This window comes from Caloenas nicobarica, chromosome 3, assembly GCF_036013445.1.
Source record: "Caloenas nicobarica isolate bCalNic1 chromosome 3, bCalNic1.hap1, whole genome shotgun sequence".
NCBI lineage: Eukaryota > Metazoa > Chordata > Aves > Columbiformes > Columbidae > Caloenas > Caloenas nicobarica.
In genome coordinates this window covers 90,651,907-90,667,060 of record NC_088247.1, presented here as the reverse complement: position 1 = coordinate 90,667,060, position 15,154 = coordinate 90,651,907, and the positions used below count along the sequence as shown (strand labels likewise).

Below are 15,154 nucleotides of genomic sequence, written 5' to 3'. Positions count from 1 at the left end.
TGAGAAAACAGGTAGTCAGTCACAAGATCCTGTTACAAGGCATAAGCACTAAGAATTCCTATCCCATTCATATTTGGAATGAAAACCACAATCTTTTTTAAGAAAATAATGCATTATGTGGGGAAAAATGTTGCAATAGCACTTAACATTCCCATCCCAGAATGCTGGTTGCTTTAGGTGTGATTCCTGAAAGGAAGCACTGCAAAGTCTCTCTGGAGGTAGATGGTACCTAAAACATAAGAGGAAACATAACTGTGTCATAGCTGCTGATGTTCCTTGTAACACTCTTCATTTCTTGCAGGTACTGTTGCGTGATTTACCATGGAAAAATTGCTCTGCAGCATCCTGGTCTTTGGAATGGCTGTCACGGTCAACGCTTGTCCCAAATACTGTGTCTGTCAGAACCTGTCTGAGTCACTGGGGACTTTGTGTCCTTCCAAGGGTCTCCTTTTTGTACCACTAGACATAGATCGAAGGACTGTTGAACTCCGACTTGGGGGCAACTTTATTATTAATATCAGCCGACAGGATTTTGCTAATATGTCTGGACTTGTTGACCTTACTTTGTCCAGAAACACCATCAGTTACATACAGCCTTATTCCTTCACTGACTTGGAGAGCCTTCGGTCTTTACATCTGGACAGCAACAGGCTGCCTGACATTGGAGAGGATATTTTGAGAGGCTTAATTAACCTTCAGCATTTGATTTTAAACAACAACCAGCTAAGCAGCATCTCTGATGAAGCCTTTGAGGATTTTTTGCTGACACTGGAAGACTTAGACCTTTCCTACAACAACCTCCGAAGCATTCCCTGGGAATCTATAAGGAAGATGATAAACTTGCACCAGCTCAGTTTGGATCATAACCTGATAGATTATATTACAGAGGGGACATTTGCAGATCTTCAGAAATTGGCCAGATTGGATCTAACATCCAATAGACTTCAGAAGCTCCCTCCTGACCCTATATTTGCGAGATCTCAAGTAATTCCATTAGCTGTCACTCCATTTTCTCCACCTTTGTCTCTGAGCTTTGGGGGCAACCCACTGCATTGCAACTGCGAGCTACTCTGGTTAAGGCGGCTTGACAGAGATGATGATATGGAAACTTGTGCTTCTCCTCCAGGTCTGAAGGGAAGGTACTTCTGGTATGTGCGGGAGGAAGAATTTGTTTGTGAGCCTCCTCTTATTACACAACATACTCATAAGTTGCTGGTTTTAGAAGGGCAAACTGCCACTCTGAAATGTAAAGCCATTGGGGATCCCACACCCATCATTCACTGGGTGGCCCCTGATGACCGTCTCATCGGGAACTCTTCGAGGACAGCAGTCTATGACAATGGCACCTTAGATATCCTTATTACCACCTCCAAGGATTACGGGACTTTCACATGCATAGCAGCCAATGCTGCCGGAGAGTCCACTGCAACGATTGAGCTCTCAATTGTTCAGCTCCCCCATCTCAGCAATGGTACAGGCCGAGCAGCCCCACCAAAATCCAGGCTCTCGGACATCACCAGCTCCAGCAAATCTAACCGAGGGGAAGCAAAAGGCCCACCTGAAAGGGCCGTCTTGGTATCAGATGTGACCACTACCTCAGCTCTGGTCAAATGGACAGTGAGCAAGTCGGCCCCTCGGGTAAAAATGTATCAGCTACAGTATAATTGCTCGGATGATGAAGTCCTGATCTACAGGTAAATGCAATTGCTGTTTTGTCTTCTGATACTGGCAGAGGGAGGAAAGCAGGGTATGAAGTCTTTTATTTTTAGGTCACTGATCTGACTTTTAACTGAGGTAGCACTGCCACTCTCACCAGTAGCATTAGTGGTGTCTGATAAATTTGCATTGTTTCTGTCAGTTTATCTGTGGGTCTGTTCATCGCCTTCCTGTCTAAGTCATACATTACTAATCTCTATAGTATTCATTATCTAACAACAGCTGTTTTCAGTAAAATTTCAAATTTAAGAAAAAAATAGTACCACAGCTGGTAGCCTCCTTACTAGGCTTAACAAAGAAAGAAAAACTTGACAGGCTAGAAGTCAGAAGTTTCCTTTTCCACCTCCTGTAGGTGGGACTGAAAGATACTACAGAGAGAGGAAGCAACGTGGGAGGAAGTTTGTGCTGTCTACCCATAACACAGGCTTTAATTATTCTGTGATTCAAGATTCAGGGTTGTTAGCAAGAGATTTTTCACCTATATAAAAGAGCTTGTTTCTTACTTCACTAACATCAGTTTTACACAACTGTAACGGCTGACAACTTTGGAGCATTTAATGCTTTATGCCATATTAAATGCAAGAAGAGATAGAGATAATTTCAAAAGCAAGCCCTGAATGCTTATTATTTTCCCACAATTCCACGACTCCTCCAGCTTTTAATGATGTAAAAAAAGAGTCACTCTTGCAGTGATCCTATCCATGAAAAAGAAAGAAGCAATACATTTTAGGGATTAAAAATGGATAGGAAACTGCTTAACAGAACAGGAAAACAGTATTACTGTTTTTTCCCTCTATCTTGGAAGAATGATTGATGTAGTATGTTCATGCTAATGATGAATCTCTAGAAACCATCCTTTCCTGCCTTTTTATCGCAGAGGCAGTGGTATCAGTTGCATTGAGCTGAAGTCTGGATATATGTGAGCTACCAGTAAATTTAGAATCTCAGGGTAAAGTAGAACCAAACACGTAAACTCCTATAGCTTTACAAGCTTCCTGAAGCCAGTGAAGAAAAATTTGATCTGGTAGAGGAATAATGAGATTTGGGTTTTGACTATAATTTGAGAGATATCTCTGGCTAAAATATAGTCAAAGCCATTGATTTCCTTGAAAGGCTTGGGGTTATTATCTGCTGGCTTGCAAACTACTCCGTTCTTCTCCTACTGCCTGTAGTGAGAGCTGCGGCAGCAGTCAAGTCAGAGTACCTCAGTCTCTGGATCCCAGAACAGATCTTGCTGGTTTTTTCTTTACCATAGCATAGTTTTCTTTAACCTGAGAAAGTCAAAACAAGAGGTAGTAAATACTCATGTGATGTTTTTCGATGAGGTCTAATTTCAAAGTTGTTTTCAGAACTTCATGTTTAGTTGACATGAACAAAATTTTATGTCATAAATACTTTTATCTCAATTAGTTGTAGAACAGAAATAATAAAGTGATTTGTTTAACTTCCCCAAACTTAACCACTCTTTGCCAAAAAAAAGAAATATTGACAAAGAAGTCCAAAGAACATTTTCTTTCCAAAAGTTATTTATTCAGATACTGAAAAGCTCTGCAGAAATTCAGTTCTGTTCACTTCTATTCCTCAATTATAAAAAAATAAAAAAAAAAAAAAAAGTTGAAATAATCAAATCAGCTAACAGCTGCAAATTATTTACCTTGCTCTAGCTAATGTACTGTGGAAAAGCTGCGTTAGCTTTGGAACTTGCAACTATGTGGAGTTAAGTAGAATGAAAGGATAAGATAAAACTAAGTAATGATAGCGTAATAATAGAATGAAAGAAAATATGCTAGTGTCGGTTTTTCCTGAGGCAAAAAACTCAATAGTATTTAAGATCTTGAGTCCAGTGGAAGCCTGAAAAAATAGTCTGAAGGATGTGTATAGTCACACGACACCATATAGTGAATTTGGCCCAGTGAACAGGAATGTCTTTGCAATCAGGAAGATAGTTAGTGGATGTTGTCAGGTATTGGGAGTGATTGAATGTGGCAATTTGCTGAGGAGGAGGATGGCCAGGGTAGATAAAATAAACAATGCAGAATGAAGACATGCAATCTAGTAGCTGCAGAGATGAGAACTGGTTGACGTGGGCAGAACTGAGAGAAATATGCCATCTTGCCAGCCTGGCCTGGAGGAACAAGTGGCTGTCAAGGTGTAAGGCACCCTAAATTCTTATCCTGTCACCACTTCTGACACTCAATGAGGTTCTGGCCCTTTGTTGCTTTACTCAGTTTTCCAGAAGCACAGTAGGACAGTGCTATTTCCTAAATCTCCCATTGGGACTTTTTGAGAATTCATTGATGATGCATAGCTCTTTTCATTCACAGCTCCCAAAAACACTTCACCAAAGAAAACAAATTTTATTTCTCTACATTTTGCACCTGGGAAAAATGAAGCATAGGAAGATGAACTGAATTGTCCAGCATCTGACAGTTAATCAGTGACATTCATAATATCAAAACCAGCTCTTATGACTTTCAGCCAGGGAACCACTCAGTCCTTTAGAGTTAATTAACCAAAGCTGTTTTGCTTTAATTGGTCAGATGCACGTCACTGCAATGAGCATGTAGAAAAACCTAAGGGAAAAGGATTTCTACAATGCTCTGCTCTATAAAATGCTGTGTATGTGTTAAATGAGATGTGATACTGCCTAGCTGCTAAAATTATGGTCACTTAATATATGTAAAGATACATTGGTAGGCCAGGACTGAGGCACACTGGCTGTGCTCAGCTTGAAGGAATCCTGCCTCACTAGTAAGAAATGTTGTATGCACAAAAGACAAAAAATTGCTGTTTTCTCTGTTAAGAATTTTTCATGAACATTGTACTCATAGTAAAAGAGTGAAAGCAGAATTTCTTCCATCCCCATTAGTATTAACATCTCTCCTGATCATTACCCAGAGCACCAGTCCCATTCTCACTTCCATTCCAGCTGCGGTCTTCCATTTGCAAGAGCTGCAGATGGTGCAAAGGGGACCGTAATATGGTGCAATGGCCCCATGAAAATTCAAAGGTGTCGGAGATATTGGCAAGTTTTGTCTGTTGGGCCTCCTGATTTCACTGAGGTGAAATGGTATCAGAAGTTTGGCTCTGGATACACCGGTGTCATCATAATGAGGATTAGCGGGAGGAGTGCTGTTTGTCTGCTTTCCCCATCTGACCTTTCCTTGTATTTGCCATCTCAGGGCCATTGCTGAAGCTAGCAGCAGGTTTTTATCTCTTTTAGTGGATTCAGGATGCATGTTTCTGATACTGATCTAATGAGCTTGGTCCTGGATCAGCACTCGGCTCCACACAGCTTCCCAGAGTGAGAAGGAGAAGCTGGAGAGAATGGAGTGATAGCCTGTGCAAACGTCTCAAAGAGGCAGCTTGGTCAATATAAACTTGCAAAGACAATGACTACCCCTAACACTGGCACCAAATCAATAACTCGAGGCTGCTCAGAGGTGACACACTATATTGTCTTTTCCACATCATTAGTAGAAGAAAATGTTCCCTCTTTAATGGAGCATGCACTTAACTCCTAGTTGTACCTCAGGGCTTCCTTTTTGAGCCTTGATCTGTGCTCATATTGAAAAAGATCCCGCTACAGGGGCCTGTGCTGGGGTAGTGTGTAACACACAGGCGAATATCATTGCTTTACTCATCTATGTGTGCTCTTTCTTTCACTCTGACTTGTTCATGTGCTCTTTTTAGTAATACTGCCGTCAAGGTAATGATATTGTTTCACCTGGAACAGAACCAGGATTCCTCTCTTTCTAGGTAGCGTGAGAGGAAAGCTTGTTTTGCCTATTTCTTTTTTTTCTTTTTTTTTTTTTCATGTTGTTTGCCTTTCTGTGTGTGTATGTGTGTATTTGTATTTTTTTCCTCTTGTGATTTATGCCACTTATTCAATCTAATTTTTCTTTGTCTTCATTCTCTTTAACTGTCCTATTCATCTTTGTGCCATTCAGACCCATGGTACCCTGGATGGAGAAAATATAAATTGTTGGTAACATTATGAAACCACATCATGGCCAGCCACAGAGAGACGATAATAGATTGCTATTTATATATTCTGTTCATATACACAGGGTATAAGAGCAGCCCCTTTTAAAGGGGAAGCTTATAATTTCTCAGAGAACTTCAAGTGATTTTTTTTTTAAACTACTGTCACATAATAAGGTCCCTTGGCTGAAGTATGTAGCCTTGATGCATGCTGCTCCAATCCAGCAAACTGGATATACATGGGCATTGATGGGATGCACTCATGAGTGCTGAGGGATCTGACTTGATGTCAGTGCAAGGCCATTAACTTTGAATAATCATGGCATTTCGGAAAGATACTTGAGGAAACCAAATATCACTCCTATCTTCAAAACGAGCAAGAAGGAGGACCCGGGGAACTACAGGTCAGTCAGCCTCACCTCAGTCCCTGGGAAGGTGGTAGAGAAACTAATCCTGGGAACTATTTCCAGGAACATGATGGACAAGAAGATGATTTGGAGTCATCAGCATGGATTCACAAAGTCATGCTTGACAGACCTGACAACCTTCTACAAAGAAATAACTAGGCTGGTAGACAAGGCAAGAGCAGTAGGTGTCTATGTTGACTTCACTAGGGCTTTTGACGTTGTCTCATAAGATTCTCGTAGAGAAGCTGATGAAGTATGGGCTGAATGAGCAGTGAGGTGGATTTAAAACTAGCCAAAGGGCTGAGCCAGGAGCATTGTGATCAGTGGTGTAAAGTCTAGTTGGAGACCAGTAACCAGCAGTATGCATCAAGAGTTAATACTGGGCCACAACCTATTTAACATCCAATCCTATTTAATATCTTCATTAACAACCTGTTTGATGGTGCAGAGTGTACCCTCAACAATTTTGGTGATGAAAAAAAACTGTGAGGAGTGGTTGATAGACCAGTGTAATGCTGTCACCCACAGGCTGGAGAAATGGGCTGAGAGGAGCCCAATGACATTGAACAAAAGAAACCCAAAATCCAGCCCCTGAGGAGGAGTAACCCCATGCACCAGAAATGCTGGGGCCACCTGGCTAGAAAGAAGCTTTGCAGAAAAGGACCTGGAGGTCCTGGTGGACCTGAGATTGAACATGAGGCAACAATGTGTTCTTGCCACAGAGAAGACTAATTGTATCCTGGGCTGCATTAGAAGGGGTGTCACCAGAAGGTCAAGGAAGGTGATCCTTCTCCTCTACTCAGCACTGGTGAGGCCACACCTGAAGTACTGAGTCCAGTTCTGGCTCCTCAGTACAAGAGAGACATGAGCATACTGGAGAGACTCCAGCAAAGAGCCACTTAGATGATTAAGGAACTGGAGGACCCCACATATGAGGAAAGGCTGAGAGAGCTGTGACTGTTCAGCCTGGAGAAGAGAAAGTTCATGGGGGAACTCATCAATGTGTACAAATACCTGAAAGGAGGGAGTAAAAAGACAGAGTCAGGCTTTTTTTCAGTGGTGCCCAGTGCTAGAGGTCTGCAAAGCAATGTCTGTCCTTAGACTCAGGGTTAAAGAAATAAACATTAAGAGACCTGCTCTATCATAGAAATTTTACCTATCCGGGGAAAATTAAGAGTATATTTTTCTTGGTCTAGATTCTCCTTTCAGATGTGTTTTGTACATTTAAGAGCATCAGACTTATAGTCAGTGCAACTTTGGAACTCACATAGTTAATTCATTTTGAAAAAGGGATTGAACTGAAATATAAATTTTGGAAAATAGTATCTTTGGGCCTCCGTTTCCAACCTGTAACCTGAGGTGATAACACTACCTTGCCTCATAAGCATAAACACATTAGAATATACTGTGGAAGCGGGAGCCCACATGAATTAATAGAGAGACTGTTACTTTGAAGTCATTGTGTGGTCTGCAGCAACACAGAAAGTTGTGAATGATTAAGATGGAGCATTATAACTGCAACACCTGAATTCAAGTAAGGCACCTGGGGACAGAGATTGTGTCTTTTTTTCTGTGTAGAGCACCTTACCTGATGTGGGAAAAAATCTCAGTTTTGCCCATCAGGCATTGGTGTAATATATAAATTCACCACTATTTCAAAAGATGAATAAATCTGCAAGTGTTTTGTAAAACTTCCCAGGTCACACTGAGCCTGCTGGCTGTGTTTTGAATTAAAGCAATGATGCAGCCACTTAAAAATGTGCATCTGAAATGTGACACTGCCATTAGATTTATGAGAGATTTAGGTTTGGTTTATTTTGTGGTATTTCATACTAAGAGTGATAAAAACAACCATACAAATTAAGAATTACTGTAGCACTATAGTCTCTCTAGCTTGTAAATTCAGCACTTGAAAAAAAAATTATTTTATATATTTCTGAAAGCTTACTTTTTCCGTATATATTTTATGTAGCAGGCAAGCTAAGCATTAAAATATGAATAAATGGCTCCATGTCTCCAGTCTATTTAAACAATGGTGCCATGGATTTGATTACTTAAACAATATAGTAATGATTTACATTTACATAGCTCCTTTTACTGCAAGTGTTTTGCAGACTGGCTGAATGGAGATCACTCCACAAACCACTGCTATCCTGTCACTTCTCAGTTAAATATTAGCTGCAGTTTTGCAGTCAGGTGATAATGCAACTCCCTTTTATGAACAAAAAATAATTTCAGCATTTCCACTTAACAGAGGAAGCCCTGCCCTGTTGCTGTTAGGGCAAATAATCTTAACAGCCTGATGCTATAATAAAGTGTGGTTATGTCATTTTCTCTCTGACGAAAGAAATACATAGTTGCAGTAATTTTAGAAAAGACAAAGGGTAAATTTATTCTGAAAGGTCAAAATGTCTACCCTTACTTGTGGTTTGGATAGTGGGTTCATACAAATGAAGACTTACAGGTAAATGCCTGCCACTCTTCTACACCTTCTTCTGTTTCACCTGTCTCCAACCTTGCTGGCACTGACCTTCCTCCATGGCCCACAACTGGTGCAAAAACTCTTCCTCAACCTTGACACGTGAGCTGAGCTATTCCAGTTGCATCATATCCAGGATACAAACCTTGATTTGGTCAAAGCATTTATATATTTAAACACTGAATAAAACAGCCATTGAGAGGAAGGACATCACATGAATCATGGTGTATTGATCATTTGTGTTTGACAGGTTGAGACAGCAACTGTTCAAAAATAAAAACGTCAAGTCACAGTTCTAAAGGAAAGTAAAATTTATACAAGCAGAGCAGAGGAAAGTTTGACATAGACATTTGGTGCTTCGGGTCATTTGAGAGTGGTTTGCAGCTGTGGTGTGCATTGACATCTAGAGGACCCTCAGCAAGTGCAGGCTTGCTGAAAGGTGTCAGACGTAATGAAGAAGATACTTCACAGAAGTATGTATTCTGTGATTGTTGGGTTTTAATTGCATCTGCTGAAAAATATTTCATCTAGCCTTTTTATTTTATATCTCTTGCTGGGGGGAAGTACATGGACAAGGGGTTTTAAGTGTTGTTTTTATTTGATTGTTTGTTTGTTTTTCAACTTTGTTTTTTTTCTTCCTCCCCTTGCAATATGAGAAAACTTTGAATAAGAAAGAAAATGTAGTGAAAATGAGAAAAGTTACATGTATTGCTAGATAATGAAGTGGAAAATAGAAATATAATATGAAATAAACATGAATATAATACAAATATGAAAATAAGCAAGAATTAAAGTAGATGTAAATCTCAGTATTGTCACTACAGTCATCCTAGATTGTTGTAACAAACTATCACTCGCCTCATGCTTGTACGGGAACTAATGGGAAATCTATTGGTCAGAGCCAGTCTGGTTCATGGTGAGCAGAGGAAGACCATGCAGATGCTACCCAAACCTGTATTTTCTTGCTTGATGACTGCCACAGAAAGGCAAAATATTAAATGGCCACTTATCCCTCCAGGAGATACACCTCTTTACATGAGTATGTGAGATGTACGTTAGGGCATGTGAGAGGGCACTTGCCTTACTGCTGCCCACCCTGCAGTGTGCCAGCAGAGCAGAGAAGGGCAGGACAGCACCTTTCACTGGCTTGGAGGCATTCCCATTTCCTTCAAAGTCAAATAACATTTAGTGAGAAATGTGGAGAGTTTGTATGCTGAAACTCTGCCCCCAAGCTCTGCCTCAGGAGCTGAATACAAAGAGACTGATTCTCATCTCAGCCCCTGTTGCACTGCTGGGAAGTAATCCTACCACAGCCAGGCGTGCTGCATGGGGTGGAAAGGAAATCAGAATAGGTTTTCAGCATAAGACAGCAGTACACCCATTTTATCTCTGCTGCTAATTATTTATATAGCTCATCAAAGGCTCAGCATTTTTACTTGAGGGGAATTTGGGATGAGCTAATGCTTGCCTGTAACATCTGCCTTATCCCCTCTCTTTGCTGCTCTGAACCCCAGTGCCAGGAGCTGTCCCTACCCATCATTGGAATAACCAGCTACACATCTGATGCTAAAATAGTCTATTGAAAAAAGATTTCTATTAAGCTTTAGGTGACTCAACAATTTGATTTCTAAATGAGAAGTTTTAACAAATTCAAATTCATACCATTCCTAAATATTCAGAAGCCAGCAAATAGCTGCACAGTTACCACTATCTTTCCTATTTTAATTCTAGGGCAGACTTAGAGTAGCTCATGTTCTTCTCTGTGCAAAAAAAATTCTGCTGCCACATGCTCACTGCTGAACAGTAACAACCTCCCATGTCATTTGTGGTCATGCAGTAATAGGTAGCACTAGTAGTTACAAATGTTAACTGATCAAATGCTTGACTGAAGGCTTGACTCAAAGCCCTCAGAACTGAGTAGCCACAACTGACTCTGATGGGTTTTGGTTCAGACTGAAAATCTTGCATTTTAGGGATTACCACTATTTTCTAGAGAGGTGTATGAAGGAAGAAGAATGTTAAATAGTTTGCTCAAGGTAATTTGTTAAGGCAGTGGAAAAAACAACATGCCTATAGAATCACAGCTGGGACTAGTCTTGATTTACGTTTCAATGTACTCCTAATAAAGTCCTTCCTCACATTTCAAATCTCATAATTTCCCCTCATAATGTCATGATTTTTGGAGAAAATATAGCATTCTTGGTGTTGTTACTGTTGTTAAATATAGATTATAAACCCATTTGTCTTGGGAAAGGCATCTTCAACAGTGTCAAGCTTGGATCAGGGCTTCACTGTAAGCATGTGCCTACACAACAGAGGTGTGTCTTCTGCTTAAAGCAGTAGTGAAAACAATGGGGCTTGATTTCCTCTATACTTTGTATAATTAATGTACATTTAAGCACCCAAGATGCTCCATTTGATGTCCGAGTTTTCACTTCTTCAGGTGGTACCTGCAGCAGGTTCCGAATACTCCTTGTCTCTCCAGTGCTGATTCATTGAGTTCAAGGAGGCATCAGAGATCCACTTGAATCCCTTCCTCATTTTGGATCACAGCTGCTGACATCTGGGTCCTTTTAGGAGACATGGAGAAAGTATCAGTGACCACAGAGCATGACAACTACTCCTAGCCTTTCTAAATCTGTATCTGAGAACTTCCTCCCTCCTGTCACTTCATCCTTCATTTTAACTGGGACACCAGCAATCTAGGTGGTCTCCAGACTACTAAGAAACCTCATTGAAGAGTTGTGACCCTATAGTAAAAATAATGGCTGAAAACTACCTGCTTGAAGAAGAGGGTGATTTATTTTTATCCACAGGTGTTCTGCAGGAGGGTTATAAATACAAAAGAAAAACTTAAAAGCATATTGAATTCCTAAAACATATTGAGTTCCTAAAATCTGCCTTGTCGGTTTGAGATCATTCTGCTTAACTTAACTCCCTCTTGCTCACATGCAGGCTGCAGGCCGTAGGCCATGCGTAGGTGATACAGGGCACTTTGACAGCTCCTGCCTCCCCAACTATCTGACACCCTACCCCATACCGCTCCCCTCGGAAGCCACAGGAAGCCTTTTTACCCATTTCAAAGCTGTCTTTTGTTTTAGACTTTTGGTAAGAGGGACTTGGAGGAGGGCACCTGCTCTTCCTGCAGCAGGTTCCTGATACTCCTTGTCTCTCCAGTGCTGACCAGTTGAGTTCTGACTGCATGCACTGTTTAAGGGTTCATGCAAGAAATTATGTTTAATTTTTTTTTAGGACTATTTTGCCTATCAAATCCATGAGACAGGACAAGGATGTTGGCAGGGGCAGAATAACTCACAGTTACAAACACGTCAAAATCCAGTGCCTTATTTCACTGTCGTAGCCGCGGACTCGCCTATCTAATTGCTTGTTCTGAATTTCCTATTATACCCTCTCTCTCTCATACCAGGCTTTCTGCTTGTATGATCAGGTTGTTTTCAGAAAAACTACTTTTTTTGAACAGTGGTTGCACTGGTTAACCCTAACATATGAAAACAATGATCCAGCTTGTTTCCTTAAAGAAGCGACTTAAGACTCATCTTTTGAAAAATATAGAACTGAAAAAGACACTGCACTGCAAAAAATAAAAAAGAATACACAAGACTAAATACGTTATGTAGCAAATCTTCATTAGCTTTAGCTTTTACAAGTCTGGATATTTTTGGACTTGCCTGTAATAGCCAAATTTTCTGAGCAAAATATACGCACTCAAAGTGAGGAAAAATAATTCTTTTCAGATTATCATATTCAAGGTGAATGCAACATTTGTTTCTCGTTAAAATCTATTTTGAGGCTTTAATTGAAATGTTGATGGTGAGTAGTATTTGTGTTAATGTTCTATGAAGGGAAGGATGAAAGAGGAGGATTTCAGGCTGAGGAACTTAAAACTTGAGGCAGAAATCAGATTCAGACTCTGTAATTTTTTGAGTGTTGTACTTACAGGTTTTTAATGACAGCTTGTACTACAAGAAAGCAATTTATCTTTTTTTGTTGTTCTTAAAAGGGCACAAGAGAAATATAGTTCGAATTTTCAATGGTAAAGAAAGAAAATGTGAGGTAATCGATGTCTTCAAAAATATGATATGGGTTATTTCATTGTCACGTTCCCCTTTTCCCCCATATGTGTCTTGTTTTACAGTCTGATATGAGGGTAGTACAGATGTGTACCCTGTAATCCATAATAATATGTAAACCAAGCACAAAGGTAATCCAGTCCTAGCTGAGGATAACAGGCTCCTGCAAACTAAAGAAACCTTGAAAATATAACCAACTGAGGAATTTCTATGCTTAAAAAGAACTACTCTGCTATTCACAGCAGACAAAAAGCAGCCCACCCAGCAGGCTGATCTGTCCTATTGCTGCAGCCCTGCTGATGTCTTAAAGACATAGTGTGATGATATCAGGTCCCAGAGCATTTGACAAGAATCTCACAAAGTGACGCTGCTTGGAAAGGGAATGGGAATTGGCTTCAGCCTTTGTCAGAGGGCATTGCAGAGTGGAAGCAAAACCAGCTGTGTGCCACAGCAATAGTGGGCTGCAGTCGTGCTGGGCAAGAGAGATACCAGTCTTGGTATCCTCACATGGGAAAGGGCTTAATCCACTTGGGACTATAGGTCTGCTTTAGAGTGGCCGAAAAATCCCTGTAGACAGCAAGGTAAGGATATATCATAACCCCCTTCTGTTCAGCTGCTTCTGGTTTATGGATTAGTTTATTTGCAGAGATGAACAGTTTGAGACAGCCAGTACTAGGTGTGAATTTGTGCTGAATTTCCCCATCTGTTCTCCCTCTCCTTCTCCTTGAATAATTTTGAATTTGTCCAGGTTTAAATTTTGTAATATATTTATTACCTCATATTTTTTTCATTTTGACAAGAAAACAAATAAAAGAGCTGTTTGCCTAACCCTTTATTATTATTATTATTATTATTATTATTATTATCTGTTTATTTTATCAGCTTGTATTGTGCAATCAGTTCTTATGTAGGTATCCCAAATTATGTTCTGAATTATTCTCAGAGTGGGGATTGCACAGGTAGTAGCTGCCCAATAGACATATGGGCATCTGACAGCATCATAGCACCCCACCAGGCAACTCTGTCGTCTGGCAGATTGCCTCAGAGAGTCAGGCTAGATCAGTCAGTCCTTCTGCTGCTGCTGGGATGGAGGAGGATGCCTGTGCCTCTTCTCCAGAAAGCTGCTGCAGAATTAGGGAGGTTCATGGCAGTGATTCCTGAGCATCCCCACATGTTGGACTGCAGAGTTGGGATGGCAATGTCCAAGTGAACTTAAGTCTTGCTAATTTGAGTATGGAGAGCCAGAATTTCAGCTTGGTTACTCTGGGACAAGGATGGGTCACTATTCTGGTGCCCGTTCTTCTCTCTGCTTACATACAGAGGTTCATGGCCTGGGAGTGCCATAAGGAGGAATTTGACGGCACTACCAAGGTTGGGCAATGGGAGAGGGGAGAAGGAATGAAGACAATTGCCTTGAAACTATCCTGTCTCTCTGTGTCTTTTCCCTTTCATCCCTAAGAGGGAGACAGATGTTCATGTAAGCTGAGCAGGCAATAGAGCCAAGAGGACCTCTGCTTCTCTCCTCCACCCCTTGGTCCCTGCAGCTTCCTCTGGTTGCTGTTTCAGGCAATGACACGACTGTGCCTTGCTCTCTGAGCAGGCAGAAGGAATAGCCACCATGGAAGGAGTCACCTTCAGATCCTGGCTGCTCCCATCCAGGTCCCTGTGGCTGCTGTCACAGGCTGCTGGCTGAGCAGAGGGCAGTGACAGCCCCATCTTTTCTGGGTAGGGTCAGACAAACCTCCTGCACCCTCAGGGGCACTAGTGAAGCTGCAATTTGTCTGCTGGAATAACAGTGCAGAAGTACCTCTGACAGACACTTGGGACTTGTATGATTTGCTTGGGGATGTGAGCCACATTGAGGACACAAGGCTGTATGTATGGCTAGGAGTTTAAACTCTATTTTCTTTCTCCAAGCACACTAATGCGTTACGAGGTAATGGATCATTTGCAAGGGAAAGGGTGAAATAAACACTAGGAGCAGGATTCATGCCTGTGAAGAGTGTTAAAAAAAGCCTGAAGGACAGTAACAGCCCCATTTCAGGGGTCAGTATGGCATTTTTGTACAACACCAGGCTGGAGCAGGAGGAGGAGGTGGTGAGACCTTGTGCTATACAAACTCTTCTTAATGGAAGAATCTGCAGTTTGATGTTTGTTTTTTCTTTTTTCTTCTTTCTTTTTGTTTTTCTTTTTCTTTTTCTTTTTCTTTTTGTTTTTCTTTTTCTTTTTCTTTTCGTTTTTCTTTTTCTTTTTCTTTTTCTTTTTCTTCTTCTTTTCGTTTTTCTTTTTCTTTTTCTTTTCGTTTTTCTTTTTCTTTTTTTTTCGTTTTTCTTTTTCTTTTTCTTTTCATTTTTCTTTTTCTTTTTCTTTTTCTTTTTGTTTTTCTTTTTCTTTTCGTTTTTCTTTTTCTTTTTCTTTTTCTTCTTCTTTTCATTTTTCTTTTTCTTTTTCTTTTCGTTTTTCTTTTTCTTTTTCTT

The 15,154-nt window shown here is 40.5% G+C and overlaps 1 protein-coding gene across 1 annotated transcript in view; it reads left to right on the top strand.

The window, feature by feature from the left end:
• The first annotated feature begins 321 nt into the window (after nucleotides 1–321).
• LRFN2 (leucine rich repeat and fibronectin type III domain containing 2) overlaps nucleotides 322–15,154 on the top strand; it is a 39,488-nt gene continuing 24,655 nt past the window's right edge. The window contains exon 1 of the mRNA XM_065632210.1: nucleotides 322–1,694. Within this exon, the coding sequence (XP_065488282.1) occupies nucleotides 322–1,694 (1,373 nt within the window). The remainder of the gene's footprint in view (nucleotides 1,695–15,154) is intronic.